Source organism: Nymphalis io, chromosome 9 (assembly GCF_905147045.1).
Source record: "Nymphalis io chromosome 9, ilAglIoxx1.1, whole genome shotgun sequence".
Classification (NCBI taxonomy): domain Eukaryota; kingdom Metazoa; phylum Arthropoda; class Insecta; order Lepidoptera; family Nymphalidae; genus Nymphalis; species Nymphalis io.
Window position 1 is genome coordinate 9190805 of NC_065896.1, and position 25697 is coordinate 9216501.

The window sequence follows — 25697 nt, forward strand, 5'->3', positions numbered from 1 at the left end:
TACAAGAGAAAAAGAACTATTGAAGAAACGAAAGTATATAATAATTGATTTTTAGATGTGGATATACAATAATGAAATTTAATTACATAACTTATTAGATAATTCAATTATTATTAAATAAAATGAATGCATCTACTTTGAATTTGAAAGTAATGGAGTCACGGAATATGACAGAAAAATCTCAATAAATGCACGGACGCGAAAGTCTGCGAAGAAATAAGTAATTATCATAATGAATAAATATATAATGGCTTTATAATAAGAACAGAATCACAGGCAATGCTAATAGGAAGTATAAAACAGTGTCGACCTCGAACTGGCGCTATTCCGTCATGATCCTAATATTTCACGAAACACGATCACGCGTAAACTCTCTCACGATGAGCCGAGTTCTGAATGTGGCGAACAAGCCCAGGTATTCAATGAGGAAAGCCAACGAACTTAACTTATTTATTAGTAACTAACTATAGTAACGAATAGTTTCACACAACTTAGAATAGTCGCAAAAAGTTACGAGAAAAAAGTAATTTTGCATATAATGAGGTTTTATATTTTTTTTACAAAAAGGTGATAACATATTAAATGAGTGTTGCCACGATGTTGCATACATTTATAGTTAGTTCTTTTAATATTAGCAGGTGAAGAATGAAAGCTATTTAATAATCTAATTTAAATTTTTAATAGTTTTATTATGTAGTCGATCTTTATTTGAAATTTAGAAATGTAGTGTCTAATGAATTGTACGTTAGACGTTTTGTGTTAAAAGAACAAATAAATATTCGTATAGGAGAATAGTTACCTATTTGTAGTGTTCATTTATATTGAGACCTATTTACGATGAAAGTACGCAATCTAGGATCAGTTATTCATACAGACAATGATAGAATACCAGCGATTACTATCATAATACGGTCATTTTGAGGCGAAATGTCTGCCGTAATACCTATTGTGAAATACCAACATGCTTATTTGTACATATACGAATATTAAGCAATGACAATACTATTTCAGCTCTATTGGAAGAAATATACAGGAATAATGACTTCAGGTGCAAGCATCAAGCTGCATCTGTGCGGGATGGTGGTAATGTAACACAAGGCATAATTTTGTTTCACACATTTTTCTTTGCTTAAGACGTTTTCACCGCCAGAGACGAATCTTAATAATTCCTATCATTGATATACCTATGATATAACATACATTAATGATATAAAAGGACGTTAAGTAATTTGTGCCTGTCCGGGCTTGAATCCGATGACCCACCTCAGCTGGACTTCAAAGATAAAATACTATTTTTTTAAAATATTTTTATACCTTTACAAATAAGGCAATTGGAGCATTGTGGTGGAATAAGCTACAAACCTTCTCCTCAAAAAAGAGGAGCAGGCCTTAGCCACACATGCTGTTACTGGTAAGTAAGGCATATCATTGTATGCAAGATTAAATTGATGATAAAAAGCGGGGAGTTGTGAAGTATTTTCAGGAAAATTTGTTTGGTTAGAATTATTGGAAGATCTGAAACTTGTTATACAACATTTTATTCTATACAACGCTCTTCCCATTTGGATGGAACCTCCGGAGATTTGGAACAAATAGATTGAACTATTCTGAAATAGTTTATAACTCTCACCGGCTTCGAAAAATTAAAAAAAAACGTATATTATTAAAGTAATTCTTTGTCAGCTTTCTTTTTTATAATAAAAAAGACAGTCTTAAAGATAAAATATTTTTAATAGCGCAGTTATTAATATATATTTAAAATCTACACGTTTTAAGATTAAGACGGATCCGCTTATCATGCAAATTTGACCATCGCTTAGTCGTTCATAACAGCCATTTTGTCGCCAAATTAATGTGGCTTCAAAATGAAAGATTAAAAATGTAATTTTCATCATAGTCTCGACACTGTAATGAATAGAAAACACGAGAATTTATTTTAAATAACCTCTCAAGGCTCTAAGCAAATTATTTCTAGCAATTTATAAACGGTTTTCTTTTCTCTTATGTTTTATTACATAACATGAACAGCTTGTGAATGTCCCACTGTTGGGCTAAGGCCTCCTCTCCCTTTTTAAGGAGAAGATTTGGAGCTTATTCCACCACGCTGCTCCAATGAGGGTTGGTGGAATACACATGTGGCAGAATTTCAAAGAAATTAGACACATGCAGGTTTCCTCACGATGTTTTCCTTTACCGTCAAGCACAAGATGAATTATAATGACAAATTAAGCACATGAAAATTCAGTGGTGCTTGCCCGGGTTTGAACCCACTATCATCGGTTAAGATTCACGCGTTCTTACCACTGTACCATGTCGGCTTTTTCTCTCTTCGGCACTCGCTTCGGAAGTACATATACTAAAATTGGAATGATACAGAGTAATTTAGTACATACTAGATTTTATAACATTACTTGAGTAGGTTTTTTTATTCGGATGACAAACGGTGCGAAATTGTCACGACAAGAAGGGCCTGTTGACTATCGTAAAAGCGTCATTTTATTAGTTTTTTTATTTCATAGAAAATAGTTATTGATTATTACAAAAAAAATATATAATAAGTTAACAATACAAATTATATTCACTGTAAGGTAAAGTAATAGCCAGTTCATGTTTCACAACTGTGTCTGCGTCCTCGTAAGGTATTGGAGCCATTTCCACTACGTAACTCCAAAGTCAGTGGACATTCATGTGACAATTTTTTCCAATATAAAGGTTTTTTGAAGATAATACACCACCGTAAACGATAAATTATAAACATAAAGCACATGAAAACTGAGTGATGCTTGCCTACGCTACTAATTTATTTTACTGTAATTTTGATATATAACGATAATTGACTAATTAATTCGCGAATAATTACTAACCATTTGTATTATTATTACTCTCATTTTGTAACTGCAATAAATTAACGGACGCTGATTAATTCATATTACTAAATTAATATAGATTCTAACCTTTACACTTAACGATAGCAAGTTTAAATGTTAAGCGAATAAATCTAGAAACGCGCCGGTTATTTCCACTTAACTTTTACTGCATCATAAAACTCCTTACCTTCGTTAAATACGAAACTAGTTGAGATTTAAACTTAAACAAAACTAAAATAATTAAAGTGAGAACAAGTAAATATATAAATAATGGTCGGAGAAAATAAATAAATGGAATTATTATACATTCCTGACAATGAAGTGTAAAATTTAGGATTTTTAAGTACCAAAAATAAACTTTAGTTTCGAGATTTATATTATATAATTTAAATTTTTAAGTCATAGTTGATAATTATATCAAAATTTACTTAGTACTAGGACTTTGTGCAAGCATCACACTCATCATATATTCTAGCGCCAAACAGCAATACATAGTATTGTTTTGCTTGACGAGCGAGTGAGCCAGTGTAACTATAGGCACATGGAATATAACATCTTCGTACCCAAGGTTGGTGGCGCACGAGCAAATAATCTTACAGTGCCGGCGTCTATGAGCGGTGATGACTATTTACCGTCAGGTGGCTCATTTGCCAGTCTGTCAACCTATTATTAATATACAAAAAGTAGTTGTATTATGGGAGATAAAAAAAATATACATAGACAAAATATTAACTTGATACTTTTGCGTTATAATGTTGCTTTTAATAATATCATTTATTATAATGAGCTGAAGATACTCTTACATGGATATAACTTTAAAGGTACAGTTACGTTAGTTAAGAAAAGGCGATAAGCTTCTGAGTTTTAATGTTAAGCTAAAGTTATTTATTAGTTATGTTAGTAGATAGGATATCGTTTACCTTGTTTTTTTTTAATAAAGCCGTTGTATTACCTAGGACCTAATATTTAGATTAACTTACATATTTTACTTTTATTATTTAGAACCAATAATATATATATATTTTTAATTTTAATGCATATACATCAGTACAGTACAGTAACAGCCTGTTAATGTCCCACTGCTGGGCTAAGGCCTCCTCTCCCTTTTGAGGAGAAGGTTTGGAGCTTATTCCACCACGCTGCTCCAATGCGGGTTGGTAGAATACACATGTGGCAGAATTTCAATGAAATTAGACACATGCAGGTTTCCTCACGATGTTTTCCTTCACCGTTAAGCACGAGATGAATTATAAACACAAATTAAGCACATGAAAATTCAGTGGTGCTTGCCCGGGTTTGAACCCACGATCATCGGTTAAGATTCACGCGTTCTTACCACTAGGCCATCTCGGCTTTACATATACATGTTCATAATAATTTTAGGAAAGTAAAAATTATTTAAATCTTATATGTAAGTATATAGAACTTATAAAGGTGTCCATATTTTATACGTGGAACATATCGTTCATCCGATTGAGTTGAAACTTAAAAGGTACAATTGTTGTTGTTGACAATTACGTGAAGCTTTCTGGTTTCTGGCTAAGTACCATCAACAAGGTGCCGTGTAAATCGTATAGGAAAATTATTAACAAAATAATTTGAGGTATTGCAACTCAGACCAACAATTAGCTAGTGATATTTATTTGTAAAAAAAAAAATTAAAAGTAATGTCATTTTTATTATATGATACCTTATTATACGATACCTAAACAAATATCACATGTGCAACAATGCGTTTTTAATCTATTAATATCAAATGTCATTTACCTAAGATATTAGAAGATTTAAATTTTTACTACAAATTATTCAAAAATATATATGCTAAAATGTTAATACCTACATGTGTAATCAAATTGTTTGAATTGGTAAGTGTTCGCGACAACACCTAAATCACACATGTAAGAAAAACTTGTAATATGTTATGATTTTAAAAACATTATATAATACTACAGTAAAATCAATTAACTATGCCGGCTTATTCAATTTATAGCGCGACACACTTTCACAGAATTATGAGGCCTTTAATTATGGTGATGTATTGACAAGTGACTTCATGAAACTACAAATTACTTAATATTATTGATGGTATTATATATGTGCCTAAGCGATAGTATAGGCGAAGCAAATACATTATCATTCATATTTTGTCAGACTATATATATTAAGTTAAAATTTTAAAAAGTATGAAATCGTGTTTTCAATTAATGGTACAAAGTGAAAATTTTTATTTGTTAACAAATTTGACATTACAAATGCTTTAAATATTTATATATTTAAATAGATATATTTTTTGTAGTGATTATTATTTTTGTAGAAACTGCAGATTTTTATCAAATCAAATAAAAAAGTACACACTTAGAAGAACGATATTTTATTTTATTTCTGAGTTTTCTTGGTTGTCGCTATAGGGCTCAATAATTAAGCTCTATCATATTTCGATAAAATAATATATTTTTGCAGATGTTAGCAGTAGCTTGTCTTACATTACACCACTATAGCTTCGACCTTACTGATATTCCTACATTAATGCTATGTTCAGGGACATACGTAGGGTACATCATCGTGCTCTCGGGGGAAATTGTTGGTAAGCGTATATATAATATTGTGGTTGTATTCTTTCGACACACGTGACACGTGATATATTCGTTATTTCGAATCATTAAGTATTAAATAGGGAATTGAGTCGTGCCTAATAAAACTACATCGATAAATCGTTATTAATTAATTATCTACATGGAATATTGTGGTGTAATGGCCGACTTCAGTCAGAAAAGCTATTTTTATTGGAGGCTAGTTACGTAAAATATATTTGCAAATAAATATATATTATTTCATCTGTGTGTCCAGAGGTGAATTCTCTGTTCTTATAGTCCGAAGGGTATCGAAATGACAATCCGACACGATCGATAACATCTGATCAATACTTATGTATATCATTTAAAAAGTCGCATTTATACTTTAAGCAATGATTTCGGTGCCATCAATTAATTATTTTCGCTTATATTTGGATTTTAGATTTCGGTATTTTTTATAGATCAAGACGAGAGATATTTGCACGTGAATTAATTATTAGTTAGCTAATCCACAATAAAAACCATTTTTCTATACCTACTACCCAGCTTTAAGTGAACAATTCATAAATTATCGTCTTTATATAATTATAAAACGGGATACTTTTAGGTGAAATGCTTTTCGCGCCTCTCGATCTTGTTCAAGACATGTATTTTGGGATATTGGGAATCGGTTTGTTTTCTGTGAGCGGTGGCTTAGTGCTGTCTGCGAGGACAAAGACCTCGATATATCCTCGGACGGGGGATCATAACGCAGCCTTGATCGTCGGATCGTTATCGGTTCTCAACGCTCTCTTGATGTTGTTCGATTTAAGCCTCGCTTACATGGACAGTGAGCAATTTGACGAAGACGCCAGTGTGTAAGTGTGAAGTTATTTCGTGATTATTTTACACAGTTAACACTTCTTAGAGTGACCAACATGACTTATATATTTTATGTTTTTTAAATCTTAATAAAGTATAAATGCGGCTTCTTAGTAATGTAGTTTTATTTTATAAAAAATATTTTTTGGAAGAATACGCAAGTGTTGCCCTTGTATTAATTAAAAGTTCATTTTGAGAGATATTATTATATGATGAGTTAAAAAGTAAGGTTATTTATATCAATGCCTTGTGTTAATACGAACTCATAATCATAATATTAACATTGATAAAACCAGTTACAGCGATTCACCCTAATGAAAGTTGTCTTAACAAGGTGAGGCGATATCTGCGGCGGCTGACCCTTACATTGACGCGTGGTGGTCAGCTGCCGGCGCCGTGTTGTATGGAGCTTGCGGTGGACTAACACTGCAGTGGTGGCGAGATATACCGGACTGTCTCCGTCGAAGCCATGCTCATGCGACAGCTGTTTGTGCATTAGCTTTAGCGGCCCTTCTCTTGTTAGATACGCTGTTAGCTCTGTGTTCAGCGCAAGGGGACCAAGACAGCGTACGGTCTAAGTCTACAAAGCGATGTAGTCCTTAAATTATTGTACAAATACATATTTAGATAATGTTATTTATTGTGTTTTACATTTTATTATCTTTTACAGGTTTTTGTATTTGTCATAATTTATAATAATATAGTTCGTCTATCGTAGAAGTACCTATAGAAGTACATACACTTATTCAGGGATATAATTTAAAATATTATATAAATAGGCAAAGCCAATATAATTCAGTATGTTTTTCTGATTTTTTTTATTATTTTAACAACTGGTGAGTTGTTAATGTCAAGCAAAGATTTTGCGTATGAACAAAATTATTAAAATTAGATACTATACTCTCTACACTCTCCCTTTGTAAATTAAATACATCTGCTCTATATTTTAAATTGCAATGTTAAATAAATTTTGATTATTCATATAAAATTATTAAATAAGCAAATCCTTTTTGGATGGAAATACTGATGAAAATAACCAAATTGCTTGTCCAACAATGTAGGAAGTAGATTTGACCATGATTGGCACACTTGTCATGTGCTTAGAATATCAATCGGAAAACCGCAATCTTTTTATAAGATCCTTCAAGGATTGTGGAACATTAAAGCGTTGAATGTTGAATGAAGTATAAAAATAAATAGTTGCAATTATACTAAATACTGACAAGCCATCCACGTTAAAATTCTTTTAAACTTTCACAAAGCTATTCTTAACATCAAAATATTAATTACACACGTTAATAATTTGCATACAATACATACACAATTTAAACCTTGATGATGTTTTAATTATTTAACAACATAGTTATAATGTTCTTACAGCGGCATCTATCGAAGCAGTAATGAACTAAGTGGTTCCGTTTGAAATTGTAATGTAGGTGAATGTATTCATATCGTTCTTAAAATTTGTCGCTAGATAGAGCTGTATCCAATGAAATTGTTTTATTAACCAACTACAAAAAGGAGGTTCTCAATAGGCATACAATATATTTAGAGAATTATGTTCGGGTACTTTTATTTTTTTTAATTTACGAATTGATTTAATGATAATTTTGGTACCAAAATGTCTCCAGTGTGGTTTCATCTCAATTTAATTGGTATTGGATATTGTTAAGTTTTATACAAATAAATTATTCACGAACATTCAGGTAAACTTCTGAAGTCAATTCTTCTTTGCTTTTAAGTATTCCACTTATGGCACACCGCGCGGTAAATTTTCAAAAACGCGCGTTAAAACACATGGCTGTTCTTACATACTTAACTTATAACTTGTCTACAGTTGGCCAAGTTAGATATCGTTTACGTATACTGCTCACCTCCTTAATGGATTAACTACCTTAGTACTTAGCTTATAACCCTTTCAATAAACGGATTATCTACCACAAAAAATCATTGAAATAGAGCTGATAATATGTAAGATTGCGGCGTCGACAAATCGGAGCAAACATGGTATAATTTTATATGGAATGTATAGCGTTACATGAGTATTGCTATACCCTTTCCATTGGCATAGCATTACATTTATACATAACATACGCATATTATTACACGAGTGAACAAATGACGTATTTGTTATAGTACACCTACCTTATAGGTGAGGTTAAAATATTATAATAATAAAGTTAACATACCAGCAAGCCCTAACTTTGCACGTGCACAAGCTTTTTTTATGATTTCTTTGTCTATTATAACACCATTAAAAATGAACATAATTATTACTTTATATTTTATTTGTAATATGTTATATTGTTCCTTGTGGAGGAGTAATTACACTGACTCACTGTTACTCAGACCCGGACATATACATGCAAGGGCCATTTCGAAACTGTTAGAGTGAAATTATATTATTGTTTTGGGCTGGGGGTCGAGGGGGTCTGTCCGGGGCCTAGTAGGCCTAGGCATAAAAATCGTGGTTACTGTCAGAATAAATGATAAGTGGGTGGAACCTATCCAATTGAGCTTGTGCAAAGGTCAAAGCCCTACCACAAAGTTATGAATGTATACCAGAAAACTCTGTATTTACAGCAATTAAACCACAATTGTGAACAATAAAGAGAGCGCTAATGATGAACGCAACATTTTAAGACTGTTAGTAATACATTGTGAGTATATTCATTGAGTGTAACGTCTTGCTTACTTTATTTGATCTACAAATTTGAGCCAATGAGGAAAGGACGAATCGTTTAATGGATTGCGTAAGTCTTGTAATTAATTTTTAACAGTATTTTTCTCGTTATTTCTTATATTTATCCCTTACAAAACTTCTAGTACACCCAAGTAAGAAAAACAGTAAGGTAAATAAGAGGTAGACACAAAAAAACATTTTATTTTTATTTACAACGATCACTTATTAAGTTAATCGAATCTTCAAACAAAATACAATATGCTACTTTGTAAAGTATTTCAACAGCTTAACCCAGATGATTCACATTCCGCGTAAAGAAAGGTCAGCGCTATTTTTAAAAACTTGTAATTTACAAATGATTTATTAAGTAATTATAATAGGCAAGTGGCAATTTTCCACGATGTTGTTTATAGAAAAGAGAGCTTTGAGAGTACGAGTACCGAAATCAAGACTTTATAAAGTATCAAATTTTTTCGCCCCATTCTTACCGACTTTCGGAATCAAGCGATGAGTTGAAACTTTTTGTATCATATAATATTTTTGTATACTGTGCTATAATGTATACAAATTATATTTAAGGTTTAGTTTTTTTAAATCAATATACCTATCCGTAATCGCGCTATCCATATATATTTAGGGTCTCAATCAGATATGTATATTTGTTACTAACTTATATTATCAGACCGTGACCTGTTTCGTATGATTAAAAAATAAATAATTCATGTTAATTTACTATTTCATAAATTATTATTTTTTTAATTATTTTATTTTTTTATATTACTATTTCATAACTTATTGCTAAATAAATATTTAATATAGCTATACGTATTCTACATTGTGAAATAGTTAATATGAATATAACGATGGATCTTATATATTTATCCTCGAAACAAGTTAATTTGATACCCCGATCATATGTACAATAGTATAAAGCGTTGGCGACAATGATATCAACCTGTTATACATAAGTAATTCATGAATGTACAGTACTCGTAATAACGATGTCCATACATATTGCAGTGGTTAGAACTTATTATGAATCTTAGTTGAATATCGCGGTTTCAAACCTAGCAACACTGAATTTTCATGTGATAATTGTGTGATTAATTTGTGTTGATTCGTCTCCTGCACGACGGTGATGGAAAACATTGTAAGAATGCAAACATGCAGGCATGTGTCCGATGAAAATATGCCAAATGTGTGTCCACCGATAAGCATTGAAGCAACATTGTTGTATTATGTTCATTTATTTTCATGTTTAAATAAAAAACTTGCGTCGGTTTTCTAATCAACGATAATAAGGATGTCAACTTTAATTAGTAACTAGCCTAGAAATACTAATAAGATACTGACTTGAAGAGACTATTCAATCCAAATAGCAAAACGTGATTCAACTAAAATGTATACTTTAAAGTAAGGCTGTTTTATAATAAAAGCTTTGATAGTATATCGCTCTTTTAATACGTCTTAATAGCAGTAGAAATACATGCGCAATTTCATATATTTTTAATTAATTTGTTGAATTAATCATATGTTATTTAATTTTTTTTATATAAAAATGACTTAGGAGTAGGTCTCGTGATTAGTTATCATGTTAAAACTGTTTCGTTGAATGGCTTTATCATACTTCATTTTACCCTAAAAGGACCAATCTTGACTTATGGTGAGATATTTATACGAGACTTGATAAGTAGTAGTAAAAGATATAAATAAATTTCTTGGTATTATAAAAATTCTACGATTGCGTGTAAACTGCTCGATAGAGTGCGTGTATTCGTTTAACTGGTGTATGATGTCATGCATAAAGATAGGGGGTAACTGCTTCCCGTCCTGTGACAATACATTTTAATAATCGGGGACAGTTTTTTTAATTCAAGGTCATTACGAAATATTATCCTTTATCATGGTGTGTGATAAATAAATATTTTTTCAGTAGGTTCCTAGGTAGGTCTTTAAGTATTTTATTGAAACAATGGGCTGTTTTTATTTTAAAATTACACAATTTAAGTGAAAATGCTTTTTCTTTGTTCAAACTGAACTAAGTTTTTTTTGTAAAGGCTGTGATTCGTTTTTATTGGCAAACTAAATGTTATTAAGAAAGTTATATTGTAGTCTCTGCTAAATAAAGACATTTCTATTACAACAGTCATAAGAAATAATTTTATAAAAAAAATACGTTGACGTACTTATACATATTATAAATAATATATTTAATGCCGATTTTTTATTTAAATAAAATTCACATAATTAGAAATATCTAATAACACTTATGACCTAAATTAAAGTTGAAAAAAAAATGTATTTTAAGAGTTAATAATTTTTTTCTTGCGAAAACATTGTGGGCCCACCAGCTATGATGTCATGCTTCGTCATTCAGTGTGCCGCGCCAACTTCTCTCGATTCTCGAACGTAAACCAGTCTACAACCTACGTTTCGTGCGCATCTACATCGCTAGTGTAAACAAAATCTGTGTTCGTTTTTCAAGTGAATTGAAAATGGCTATAAGCAGATTATCTATTATTAAATTTTTGGAACTGGTAAGTTCATATATAGTAATTATAATTTATATTTGCGATTTTAGAAAGGTATAAACAGAAATTATAGCTATTTTACCGATTTCTATATAGAAAAGGGTGCGGCGTTACTGTTTTGTTTTGATTTTCTAATCAAAACGAAACAGGTATACGAAGTATCATCTACCAACCTTTATGGTTGGTACATGATACTATATATATGATATAAGTATCATGTACCAACCTTTATGGTTGGTACATGATACTTATATCGTATATAATATTGAAACGTTTTCATAAAATTGAAACGTAAAAATAAGTTGTAAGTATACATATGTATATTATATTTATGCTGTTAACCGTTTCAACTAGTTTTCTTCGCATTTGCATAGCTGATTGCGAAAATAAAATGATAAATGCTCAACAATTATGATATTATGATAAATTTTGTTAGTAATACTCGATGATTCAAATGTTTAATGACAAATACAATGATTTCAGTACGACAACATTTATTTTTTCTTATTTTGAATTCTTTGAATATCGGTCATCACCGCCTTGATTAGCGCTATCTTTATTCTCGGATTTAACGATCGACTTATTCTTATCCGTTATGGCCCTAGTCGAGGTTATCTGTAGGAGGAACTTCGTCGTAAAAACTGGTATTGTGTACATTTTAATTTTTTTTTAAATAATTGCATACATATAACGCATAACCTTGACAATTTTTAAGGAACTTAGGAATAATGATTTAACTTTAAATGTTATTATTTTTAAAGGCAACACGTAATAGACACCAATACACCAAGGACATTGGTGTCAAAGTTGTTTATTTGGGCGTAAGCCCAAGAGAAGTAATCCTCTTGTGGTTGGAATAGGCTATACATAGTTTTTTCCCTTTGTTTTGTTTTTATTCATGAAATCTCTGTTAGTTTTAATAATATACTTTTCTTAGAATATATATATACATAAAATAAAATAAATAAGTAATTGTGTTTAGATCATACTGATTAATTGTACTGAAGTTATAAAGTTGTACTGTATCTACTGTTGGATTACCAAATAAAAAAAAAATTAAAACCGTTCTTTGAATATTATTTTCATTTACGTTAGGTTTTTATTTAAGTATTTAATGAATCATGCACACTAACAACTAACAAAATAAACGTTTAATTCGATTTTACTATTGAATGTACGCTTTCTTAATTTTTTAAATTCAGTCAAACAAATTAGTTTGATTGTAAGATATAAAAATCAAGTTTACCTTAAACTATTTTACATACTTGGATTTCATCATAAATTGGACATTTATCTATATCGATCATTACACCATCAATAATATGCAAGGCTACCATGTTAGGTATTTTTTTATATGAACAACTCTATAATATGTGATATAATTCATGGCTTACACTGGTTATTTTTAATTATATGATTAGCAGAAAATTACTCTTTAATTTATTTGTAATAATATGCGAACACTTGAGTTTTGAACAGTGTTGAATTCTTTTTAATTGATCATTCTATATTTCAGTAAAAAAAAATTAAAGATTAATTACCTTTACAAATAATAGGATCTAAATGAAAAAATTTTAATGGTCAACAACTGGATTTTCAGATTAAGTCAAGTGTGTCATAAGGCATTATAGGATGAAACAAAACAAAACTAACGATCATTACATACACTTCTTAACTTCCAATTAACCTACATTCAAAAGCCAAAATTTAGTATCATAAACTTAAATACAATTAACATCAATAGTAAATAGTTAAAACAATTTAATAAACACCTTATTTTTTATAATTTAATATAATTTTGTTAAACTATTAAGCTGATTTTTATTTATAATATTACTTTAATATTATATTGGTGAAATATATATATCAAATAAATAACTAAAGATTATAGTAAATAAGAAGTCTCTAAATGTCGGATAATTTCATTATTTACGGTAAGTTGCAGTGCTAATGGTTCTTCTATACTAAGTAAAGGTTATGAACTTGAAGTTACAGTTTAATTAATATGTAAACTGAGTAATGCTGTTCCTATCATGATTTTTATCAAGGCAAATTCAATGACCCTAGAAGTGTTCAATGTTACTACCATACTTGATAATACACTGGCATATTATATGAAAATATACATATATTGCTTTGTTATAATATTAATAATTGCTAATATTTTTTTACATAAATACATTAACCTTAGGTATAAGTGCAAATAATTATAACTATAATTATTATTGTAAATATAATATTAAACTTAGCATTTTCTCAAATTGAACTTTCGATGTTTGAAAATTCCTAATGAACTGAAAACGGAGTCATTGCATTGAAGTAATAAAAAAAACATAGAATCACAATTTGTTTATAATATAATTTCATTTTTCATAACTTTTTGGTTTCTACAGCTGTTTAGTATATAGTTTTGAAACTAAACATTGGTTGACATTTCTCTTAAAATCTATTATTCTAGAATAATTTGGTTACAAAATGTCCGAATTAATTGAACAGGAATGAATAATTAACAAATCTGTTAGTAAGTTGTATTTTCAATTCAATTTCATAACATTATTTTGTATACTAGTTAATTAACGAATATGAGTTGTATATATTTCAATAATGACATATAAACCGAAAACATTGTTTCCTGTTAATATTTTTCTTATAATTGTAATAATTTGTCCCAAGTGTTCGACATTAGGCCATATTAATACAATTTAATTTTTGGCAATCTTAAGTATAAAAAATAATGTTAATCTTTTACCAGTGATGAATATCACTATAAGCACAACAAGGTCTATTGCCTCGATAACCTCGTGTGTTTGTGACCTGCATTTTAAACCTAACCGTGTAATGACATCACCTACCAGTTTATGAACCTTCAAACTCGTTGATATTACGTCACCACGCCTAAATGAAATTATGTCCCGAAATTATGTCATTGTTTGAATGCTTATTAATACTATTCGTGTTGTTTGAATGATTATTAATAATCTTAATAATTGCCTTTAATTAGCTATTAAATGTAGATATTTACAAATATTAAAAAAAAGTACATACTAAGTTAATTATTGCATTATTTTCATAATATGGTCCATCTCTATTTTATGAGTTCTAAAATTATAAGTAACGTTACAACATACATACATACATACATAATAATATATAGATGACGTATAACATATTTGACAGGCGGATATAGCAAAAGTCTTGTAGAAGTCGGGATTCGAAAAAAGAAAATTATATAATTTTTTTTATAAAAATCATTTAGTCAAAATTACAGATTTGTAATGACTATGTTTTAAAACTACGTCTGATAAATATTGTCTAAGAAATCTGAATCTATCCGCGCCCGACGTAATTTACTCTATATTGTATGAGTTGAATGTCTGTGCATCTGCATGAATGAATTTGCATCATTAGTCTTTTAATTTATAAACTTTTGGACTTTGGACTTTTTTTTTTATAGAATAGGAAGGCGGACGAGCATATGGGCCACCTGATGCTAAGTGGTCACCAAACGCCCTTAGACATTGGCATTGTAAGAAATGTTAACCATCGCTTACATCACCAATGCGCCACCAACCTTGGGAACTAAGATGTTATGTCCCTTGTGCCTGTAATTACAATGGCTCACTCACCCTTCAAACCGGAACACAACAATACCAAATACTGCTGTTTTGCGGTAGAATATCTGATAAGTGGGTGGTACCTACCCTGACGAGCTTGCACAAAGCTCTACCACCAGTAAAATTGATATTATGTACTGATATTATGTCATAGTGTTTTATTACAAAATAATTACTTCTACATATTATACTTAATGTTTTAACTGGTGACGAATCTTTGTGTTGTACACAACAGGCCTACATACCTACAGGCCCGCCGGGGTTCAATCAATCGCCATATAAACTTTCTGCTCTTTTATCACTAATTCATATTTCTTAAAGCATAAAGTGATCATTTATCATTGGCCTATTTGTTTACCTATATACTTAAACATATAACAAAATTTCGTTGATGTTATCGGTAATGGCAAGTATTCATTTCATTTCCTTGTAATATTTGTATTACTTCTACAAGAATCATAAGCGAAACGTAAATATTATGTAAAAACATTAGTATTGGAGATATAGACACAATAATTGTCAATTAAAATACCTATTTAAATAACAAGTAAGCGTGTCTCGCTTCTTCCTAACACTATAACCTCAAAGCATTCGTAAGGTAATGTGTGAAAATTATCTTCAAGGGCAATTCAATATCCTGTTACGTAATCAAAATTCAAGCTGTGTCGGCTTGTAATGTATGTTTTAATTAGTTAATATTTTATTATTATTCGCTACTTTATTTATTATAGAAGAATGTTATTAATTCATTTTAATTAAACCATCTTAGTACTCTCTAATTTAACCATACTGGTAATAAAACACATAGTATTTTAAAGTTATTTTAAACAGTTAATATTTATATAGAATTAACAATTATTTTAAAAAACAGAATATTAATCATACAAATTTCGGCCACGACAGCTATTCTTATCGAGAGTCAGTCTCTTTTGAGACTAACTGTAAATAAGATGTTATAATGCAAAAATGTGCAATCCTAGAAGTAATGTACAAAGGTACGTCAAGGTCAAGGGTACGCCAAGGACGTGCTTTCCGACGCTCTAAAGCACAACACTAAAATCTGGCTGCTACTAATAATTTCTTGAGAGAAAAATCCTTTTACTATTCGGCCCTGACTTTTAATTAGCCCTGAACTTCGTGTTCTGCATTAAAAAGGATTGCTACCAAGAATCAACGGCACAGTTGAAAATAATCGATAAATATTCAACAAACAGAAGATGCAACTGGATTGATTGGTTAATTCAAATAAAGTATTTTCAAGAGAACTAATTCAAAAATGTTTTCAATTTCTAGGCGTTGACGTGTTCCTGCGTCGCGCTGCACTACCACAGCTACAATGGCGATGCGGACATCGGCATGCTGGTCACCGGTACCTTCATCGGCTACCTCATCATATTTGCTGGCGCTGCTGCTGGTAAGACTATTTTGCATATCTTAAAACGCTAAAAGTATCGAAATTGTCTGACTACTAAAATATCTTTTTGCATTGAAGTTACAAGACACCATTTCCGATTTTACTAAAACTATTTAGCTATACGTAATAACATGCACTTACTATACAAAACCCACCCATCTATGTATAACGTAGATGATCATAGTTTATTGTTTTTTTTTTATTCTGCAAAATGATATAGTTATATATATTGTTCACTGATAGTCAATAAGTAATTACAACTAACCGATGTCGCTTTTAAACTTCATAACTTGACAACAGTCAAGTTATTAGTCGAGTTACACTGGGGGTAAGAAGAACGTCATTTATTTATAAATATATAAAAAGACGATATGCCTCTTGTTTAGAAAAATAATAATATAGGTACTTATTTCATCTGCAAATTTAGGGTAAAGCGTGTTTTCGAAGCAGGAACAATAGCATAATACAGAATCGAACTTGCAGCTTTTCGATCGCAAGGTTTCATCGCCGTTTAAATAAAATAATATAATTATGCACTGTGGAGGTATTATCATACATGATATAGTTATACTTTACTTTATACTTTATTGTACACCACAAAGAGAAGAAAAGGAAATACAAAATGGATTCAGCATAAATATAATAATAATAATCCCAAACTAAGCAAAGCTATGGAAACCAGACAACTGATATACTACATATACTACTTTTCTTTTGTAAATGCATACTTATATAGATAATTACACCCGGACTCAGGACAAACAGACATCACGGTGCACCACATTTCGTGCACACAAATGTCTATCCTGGGTGGTAATCGAACCCACAACCTTCGGCGTGAAAGGCAGGTATCTACCAACCACGCCAAACGGCTCGTCATTAATAATAGTAATATACAATTTTGGCGACCTTATCGCTACATAGCGATCTCTTCCAGGCAACCAACGGAGTAAGTGATAACTCATAGGATTATTTATAATTATTTTTTTAATCATTTCTAGGTTACGTGATGCAGACCCAGGCTCACAAACGCATCGATATTTTCTACTCGCTTGTGGGTGTTGCTCTGTTCGTTGCTAGCGGGGCTGTGTTGATTGACAGGTAATTTTGAAAAACACGCTAATCAAACTAAACAGGAGACTAATTGCCACTGACATTGAACTATATAAACACAAAATGCTATTTTTTACTTTTATTACTATTCGCTTTTGACTATTTATATCTGAATTAATTAATTAATTCGATTTAGATAATAAAATCAAAATATACTTAAGTAATCCAAGTAGGCTTTTACAAGCACCTTTGAATCGTAATTTTACAGGACTATAACAAAAGAAAATCTGTAGGCTTCAAATAAATCATACAAAGTCACAATCTTAAATATAGTAAAATATACACATCGCTCTCACATCTTGTGAGAGTCGAGAGAGAGAGAGAGAGATGGATATGTAGATATTTGGTAGAAGTTTAAAAAACATTAATATAATATCGGTAATTTTTATATTTCAGATTCCAGAACTATTCCAAATCCGAATTCAAGGACAAAAATTTGGCAAAGGCTTCGCTTTCAATTATCAACGGAGCCATTTTGCTTATTGATGCCGTTCTGACACAGCGTGGAGGCTAAAGCGCGTTATTTTCCATATAACCATTTACCTACATTTAGAGTCTCTAAAACTTTAACAAATAATTTGTCATTAAAAAAAATGGTTTTTATAAATTTACGATTATTAATAATTATTTTTCTTGATTTCGTATAAGCTCATCTGTGCATTTGATATTTATTATTGTAAACGCTTTACGTGTGCGTGTTTAAATGTAAGATTCATCGTAAAACATCAACTTGTCAAAATGATCTATAAAATATAATGTGCCTTGATATCATTCCATTAATAAAAAATACAGTTTACAAATATTTAAGAATCAACAAACAAGCTTTAAGAAATAACCCAGAGTTACAATTTCGTCCATAGATAGATTAAGGGTTTATATTTTTTGTATGTCTGTATTTAAAACATAGGATATAGGTGTGCTGTTCTTTGTTAATTTATAATCTGTATAACTTGTAATAATAAAAAAATACTACAGCTAGTCTTCCATGTACAAATGATACGCAAACTTTTTTTTTTGTACACATAATAGACAAGCACTTGACCGTTGAATTGCCTGATCTTAAGTTTAGTCACGGTCTAGGATGTAGCGCGCCTGCCCAGAAGGAACCCGTTTACCCTGGATTTAAAGACACCAACATTGTACCTATCAGGAAATATGGACTCAGGAAAAGCATTCCACACTTTTGCATTGCGAATAATAAATGTGGATTCAAAGCGCTTCGTACGTAGGCGGGGAAGTTCCACTGTGTATCTACGGCGTTTTGGTCGCGTTTGCCTAGCCGAAGTGATGCCACCACACGTCGATGTTCGAGACTTTGGAGTCTAGACTCGACCAATGTGTCGTCTCCTATCAGCCTGTCTTGAATACCATAATTTCGTTTATTATACAGTGTAGAATACAGATAATATATTGTTTTTGTTATGCTAATATTAAGAAGGATTTAATGTAACTCGGATTAGATGTACGGGAAAACTTCAAATATCTACTGTGTATTGATATTTATCAAAGAGAATAGACCATATGTACCTTTTAAAAACCAAACAATTCTAAATACACACAAGTTTTTGATATTTTTCTTGCATTTTATGTAACCACCAATATTTTAGAACTGTTTTAATAAATGCAATTTATTTTTAATATGTTTTTTTTCTCATCACATAAAACTGTCATATAATTATGTAATATATAATTATATAGCAGTTTTATACGCCATCGCCATAGATTCATACATTTTATTGTATCCTATGTTTCGACTGAGATGCGTTAGCGGTAATCATATTCTAATCAGTATGTAGTTCTCACATAAAGACAATTTTAATATAAATTATTACACTATACATAATGAAAGATTTGAATATGCAATTAAATATTTATTTATCTTCTTAATTTGATTTAGAATTGATCTATTTACATTAACGGTGAGAACACCAAAGCTAAAATGATTTAAAAACAATGTAATAAGAGGTGAATGTGAGATCTTTAAAATTACAGATTGTCTATGAATATCTTAAAGATCATAGATTATCGACCATTTTTAATATATATATACATATAATTGCGGATACGTATGTAGAGCCTGCTTATAGAAAGAGAAAGTATTGTATTTGTTGTTTTTTTTGGTTTCACGCAAAAGCGAATCTGAAGCTATATAAGACGACATTTAATTTAACACTACAGATCTATACCACCGAAATCGTGTATTGTTTCGGTCTATAAAGTTAGGCTTGTAGCACTCTCCATAAACAATTTAAATGCAAAAATTCATATTAATTCGTTACTGAGTGAAAAAAGAACAAAGTAAATTTGCGCAATTGAACAAGTAAGCACTTTAGTTTTTTTTGTATTAAAACCTAAATTATTTGATCTTAAACAATTTTGAGCTTCTGATAATATATTGATTACATATTTTTTTCTTTAATAAAGTAACATATAAGAAAGGAGGTCATATATTTATTTAAAAAAGAAAGAAACTAAAATTAATCTCTACCTCCTTTTAGATCGAGATTTTTCTTCCCATTTATTAGGACACTTGATAAATCAATGTATTAAATGTATATAAATCATTTTTTCAAATAATTTTAATGAAAATAATATAAAAATAGGTAATATATTTAGGTTCCCCATAGTGTGTACTGTACTGGTGGTAGAGCTTTGTGCAAGTTCGTCTGGGTAGGTTCCACCCACTCATCAGATATTCTACCGCAAAACAGCAGTACTTGGTATTGTTGTGTTCCGGTTTGAAGGGTGAGTGAGCCAGTGTAATTACAAAGGTAGGGACATAACACCTTAGTTCCCAAGGTTGGTGGCGCATTGATGATATAAGCGATTGTTAACATTTCTTACCAATGCCAATGTCTATGGGCGTTGGCGACCACTTACCATGAGGTGGTCCATATGCTCGTCCGCCTTCCTATTTTATAAAAAAAAACATTACTTCTATGTACATCTGAATAAATAATCGGAATATACATTTCAATTTTTTAAATCTAAGTTGTAGTTTTAAGTACGAACTTAGTCTCTTAAATCTACAGAGAAGTAAAACAGTATAGTAGTTCATTTATTAGTGTATAAACACAAAGTTACTCCACAGAGCGGCCGAAAATTATTAAGTTTAATGAACCAACTAAATTTGTTCTACTGAGTTTATAAGCCTATTTCCTTACTTTATATATTCAATGTGAACCATTTAAACTATAGTAAAGATTAATCGCTTCATTTAAATCATTAATCCAATTGATAATGAACATTTCACATTTAACATAATTATAAATATTTTTATCAATGTATTACAATTACAGTACTTTATATACATATTGAGAAGTGTTTTATAATTAAGATACAAACAATAGTCCACGCCTAATTGAATAACAAATTACTATGTCGTAAATAAAATAATAATAATAATATATACACAATAAGTAAATAAATCTACATACTAATCAAATGTTTGCGGCACTCTGACAAAACTAATGAAACCTCCCATACTCCATTTACACATGCGTGCTCGTGATTCGCATCGCCGCTCGACGAATTGTTTGTTATAACATTCAAGAGCTTTATACTGACACGAGTGCTCGTTTACATTCGCACTAGTTCGCTTAGCCACTCAATTCCTTTTGTTTCGTGTACAAAAGACCGAACCCGACGCGAGCATTCTGGCGAGGCGTAACACGAGGCGGAAGAAGAGCATTCGTTTACACATGCGTGCTCCTGATTCGTTTCGAAACGCGCAAAGGTGTAAATGCGGTATTAGCTATAAGCAGCGATAGGTGTGTACTGAAAAGAAATATATTCAAAAAATATGATGGAAGTATACGAATCCAACGTCTCATTTAAAGTGTGATAATAATTACCACCAGTGTCATAATAATTAAAAATGAAAAATATAACAATATTGCTTACGTTGTTTGAATTTGGAAAATTTTTAAACGGTTCAGAAATAATTAATCAAGCAGCTATTATCGCAAATCAAGTATACACATATAATCGCTTGACGTCCGTTGTTTGGTGGCATAGTGACCAAAATAACGTAACACATTTTCTGAAAAAATTTAAAGGTACAGTAGTTACAGTTAACATTATTGACTATGACCAATTTAAGGACATACATTTTCATAAAACTGTATTATATCATCAAACTGTTTTCTTTGCCCACGCTCCAGATGAGTTTGAATATTTTCTCGAAATGATAAACCAAGCTACTATTGTTCCAATACGTGTGATTATGATTTTGACAAATAAAAAAACTGAATCAGTCGATACATTCACTAAAATAGCCTGGAAAAACGATGTCGGTGATATTATTATATTAAGAATCGATACAAAAGGTAAAATCAGATATTCAACATATAAACCCTATGGAAACGGAGCTTGTGCTAATTATACAGCACTTGATTTGAATATTAACACGAAATTGAACAAGTCATTCTTTATAAGGAAATACAATAACTTTCATAATTGTCCTATTCGAGTAACGGCTCTTCATTTCATACCTTACGTTGAATTGACAAAACAAAATCATACTATTACTGAAGTTGGTGGTGTTGACGGCATTCTACTGAAGTTACTACTGGAAAGACTGAATTCTTCGTTAGATATAAATTTATACAAAAATCGTAGTTCAGGCTCTAATACAAACACAGCTGATTTTTTGGACGACTTAGTAAACAACGTTGCAGATATAATAATACCTGGCCTGATCTGGACTACAAAAAGATATTCTGTTGTACAAGTATCCTATGTATATAATAGCATAAATGTAGTTTGGTGTTTGCCCAATCGTCGCGAAATACTCGAGTGGGCTAAAATTCTTCTGCCCTTTATCAACGTGTCAACGCTACTTATTATAGCGGGATTTTTCGTTATGTTTCTCTTAATGAAGCTCGTTAATAAAATTGCAAATAGTTCAGATTCTGACATAATTTTTAAAATGCTGGGATTATTTCTCGGTCAAAATATAAATTACTGTTCACGTTACTGGCTAAAAAACAGCTTGTATAATTTTTGGATTTGGTTCTGTATAATTGTTCGTATATCATATCAAGGGAATCTTATCGAAGGTTTACAAAAAACTATCTTAGAACCGAAAATATCTACATTGGACCAAGCGATGCGAGTTGTAGATGGAGTTGGTGGTTCGGGAGCATTTCTAGAATATTATCGCAATACGTCAATTGAAAATAAATTTATAAAGTTGAAACTGACGAATGTTTCAAGTTACATCAAAGATATTGGAGCCGGTAAAAGATTTTTGCTTGTGGCTGATTTGTTGCAGTTAAAATTTTACAACCAAGCTATACAAATTCTAGATGAACGTGTAACGGCCATGCCAATAAGTCTTAGTATGCGGCCTCGTTGGCCGGCTTCTTCTGAAGTTTCTCTTGTTATTAGACAAATAGTAGAATCAGGGCTCTACGCGAAAATGAAGAACGATATAATCCTGAAATCATTATTACGGTATGATAAATTAAACAAAATAGATGACTCTTTAAAACCAATGGGAATGGAGATATTAAAATCCTGTTTCTATGGACTTATTTGCATGTACATAATAAGTTCAATCGTGTTTGTTATAGAAATATTATGGAGTAAGTATAAAATAAAAAAAATATGTCATATTAATATTGATTAAAACTCTAAAAAATACGTTACATAAACAAAATAGAGGAAACTTATAATATAGGAAAAAATATACATTATTTTACTACCTGTCTTTATTAAATATGTAGAATATAAGATTAAATTTTAGTTGAAAACGGTATTTTGTGAAAAAGTTAGATTTATCAAATAAAAAATTTATATTAAAGATTTTTTTTCTTTGTTGATTTTATAAAGCTACATACATATGACGATAACGTTATAAAATGTTCAGATGTTCTGTTTTAAAGAAACAAATTTAATAAATATAAGTAAACTTCTTATTTGTTTTTTCAAAATTATTTCTTCATTTGTTTTTATTTTTAACAAACTGTTTTAAATTTAACTTCTAATTTATTTTTAATGTCACTTTTGAGTTTGAATAGAGAAGATATTGTCATCTCGGTCTGACGTCTGTTTATATGTAAATGTATAGAAATGTAGACATTTTCATATCGACTCGCCCGATAAAATTATATGTTCTTAGAAACAAAATATGTAAATGCAATCGAAAACGATTTATATACGGAATACACAAACTCTATCAACATTTAAAGAACATTGAAACTGTGCTCGGTTACCAATGTATCCCATATTTTATATAAGACAAATATATATTATATAAAGAAAACTGGTTGGCATTATGACTTTCGAGTTACCGATAGCAGATTTGACTCTTACTTATTAGAAATTATTTTACTACCAACCAATATAAGGTAAGGACAAATAACTGCCTTCTTGTTTCTTCTCCAAGATATATTAATCTAAATAATATACCTTTTCTTACTGCTTCGTTGGTCTAGTAGCTTGATCTAAGGCCACAGATCCGGAGGTCCTGGGTTCAATTCCCAGATCGGGCCAATGAAAAGGTATTGGGTTTTTCTGTCAGAAAATTCTCAGTAGCAGCCCGGAGTTTGGAAGTTAGAAGTGTGTAAATTCCCGTGCCTCAGAAAGCACGTAAAGCCGTTGGTCCTGCGCCTGAACTCTTCCCGGTGTCGGATTGCCGTCCCATCGGATTATGGGAGTTAAGGAATAGAGAGTGCACCTATGTTTGTACTCACACTTGTGCACTATAATATCTCCTGCGCAGTTGGCTAATCTTTGTTGAGATTGGCCGCCGTGGCCGAATTTGGTCTGGAGGACATTATATTATATTATATCCGAAATAATATTATTAATGTTTTGCATTTTTCTGAAGTTTTGCATACACGTTATCAGGGGGGGGGGGTCAGAAACGGACAAAGGCCACCCCGCCCCTCACACGCGAGCGAAGTCGCGGGCGGAAACTAGTTATCTTTAAAGTCGTTAGTTTTACAGTACCCAATATCGCACTTACTTTATAATTGTTTATACGTTTCTGAGAACCTATTTTAATAGAGTTTATCCTCTTATACATTATCCTACAATATAGTATTACGAATCCAGTTCGACAGAGAGTATAGTATTGTATTGTATATTTATTCTTCTTTAAGTATGTCGTCAAAATTTCTACAACAATATTTTATGCTATTCTACAATATTAGGTTTACATCTCTTTTTTACTTCTTAATGACTTGATATAAGTTCTACAGTTATATATTTTATGTTAGAATCACCAAAAATAATTATATGTTTATTAAGTCTATATAATTTTAAAAGTATATTTATGCGATTTCTTCATATTGTATTCTGTAAGAATTCAGTTCATTACTCACTCGTGAAATATTGACAACCGAATTACGGTGATGGTTACCTACACTATTTTGTTACATGAATTATTGAAATGTTATGATTATTTCGGTCAATGTCGCATATCATTTTTGACATTTCACGACCGTTTTTTGTGGTAACTGGTAAGTTTCAAATTTGTTCTCACAGTATAGCCCTACTGATCTGACGTATGCCACAATAAAACATTAAAAGAAAATAGCTTTGTTTCAAACTATTTCAACACAACACAAGCACAATAACGTGGCTAACCGCAACGTAACGTACTTTACTTATAAAAAGTTTGTTAGCTATCAATGAACCATATATATTTTTTTCTTTACTGAACAAACTAGCGGTTAGAAATATGACTAACTAGTTAAAAAGGCGTCTTTGATTAAAATATTTGTCAGTAGGTTATGTACGAGTAGGGTCTGTGCCGATAAACGTTATAGTAATAAATACGAACATAGAATAAGTTGTTGAAGTTAAATATGAGCTGAGTTTTTTAATCAATGATCTTTAATACAATAATGTATGAGTATTGTTACAGTTCATAAAAACAAGTACATCCAAATACATAAAAACACATAACGTACATTATTATTATTATTGATTACCAAATTATGCAAAACAATATATTTTAAGGAATCAACACAATTGTTTTAACCACTTAACTCTCCTCTAAGCAAGAATGGATTTTTAAGTGACAGCTCTT

General features: G+C 30.8%; 3 protein-coding genes across 3 annotated transcripts; all 3 read left to right on the forward strand.

Moving 5' to 3' along the window:
• Nucleotides 1-4635: 4635 nt before the first annotated feature.
• On the forward strand, nt 4636-6301 carry LOC126770675 (uncharacterized). The gene is made up of 3 exons (XM_050490185.1): nt 4636-4732; nt 5328-5451; nt 6048-6301. The coding sequence occupies exons 1-3, from the start codon at nt 4694-4696 to the stop codon at nt 6299-6301; spliced, it is 417 nt and encodes a 138-aa protein (XP_050346142.1). The 5' UTR covers nt 4636-4693.
• Nucleotides 6302-11385: 5084 nt separating this feature from the next.
• On the forward strand, nt 11386-19294 carry LOC126770679 (uncharacterized). Its single transcript, XM_050490188.1, has 4 exons — nt 11386-11521; nt 16423-16543; nt 17545-17644; nt 18053-19294. The coding sequence occupies exons 1-4, from the start codon at nt 11480-11482 to the stop codon at nt 18168-18170; spliced, it is 381 nt and encodes a 126-aa protein (XP_050346145.1). The 5' UTR covers nt 11386-11479; the 3' UTR covers nt 18171-19294.
• Nucleotides 19295-21533: 2239 nt separating this feature from the next.
• Nucleotides 21534-23258, forward strand: LOC126770905 (uncharacterized; the record flags this gene model as incomplete). The annotated part of the gene is made up of 1 exon (XM_050490514.1): nt 21534-23258. A coding segment is annotated over exon 1 (1725 nt), but the record flags the coding sequence as incomplete, so codon positions are not given.
• Nucleotides 23259-25697: the final 2439 nt, after the last annotated feature.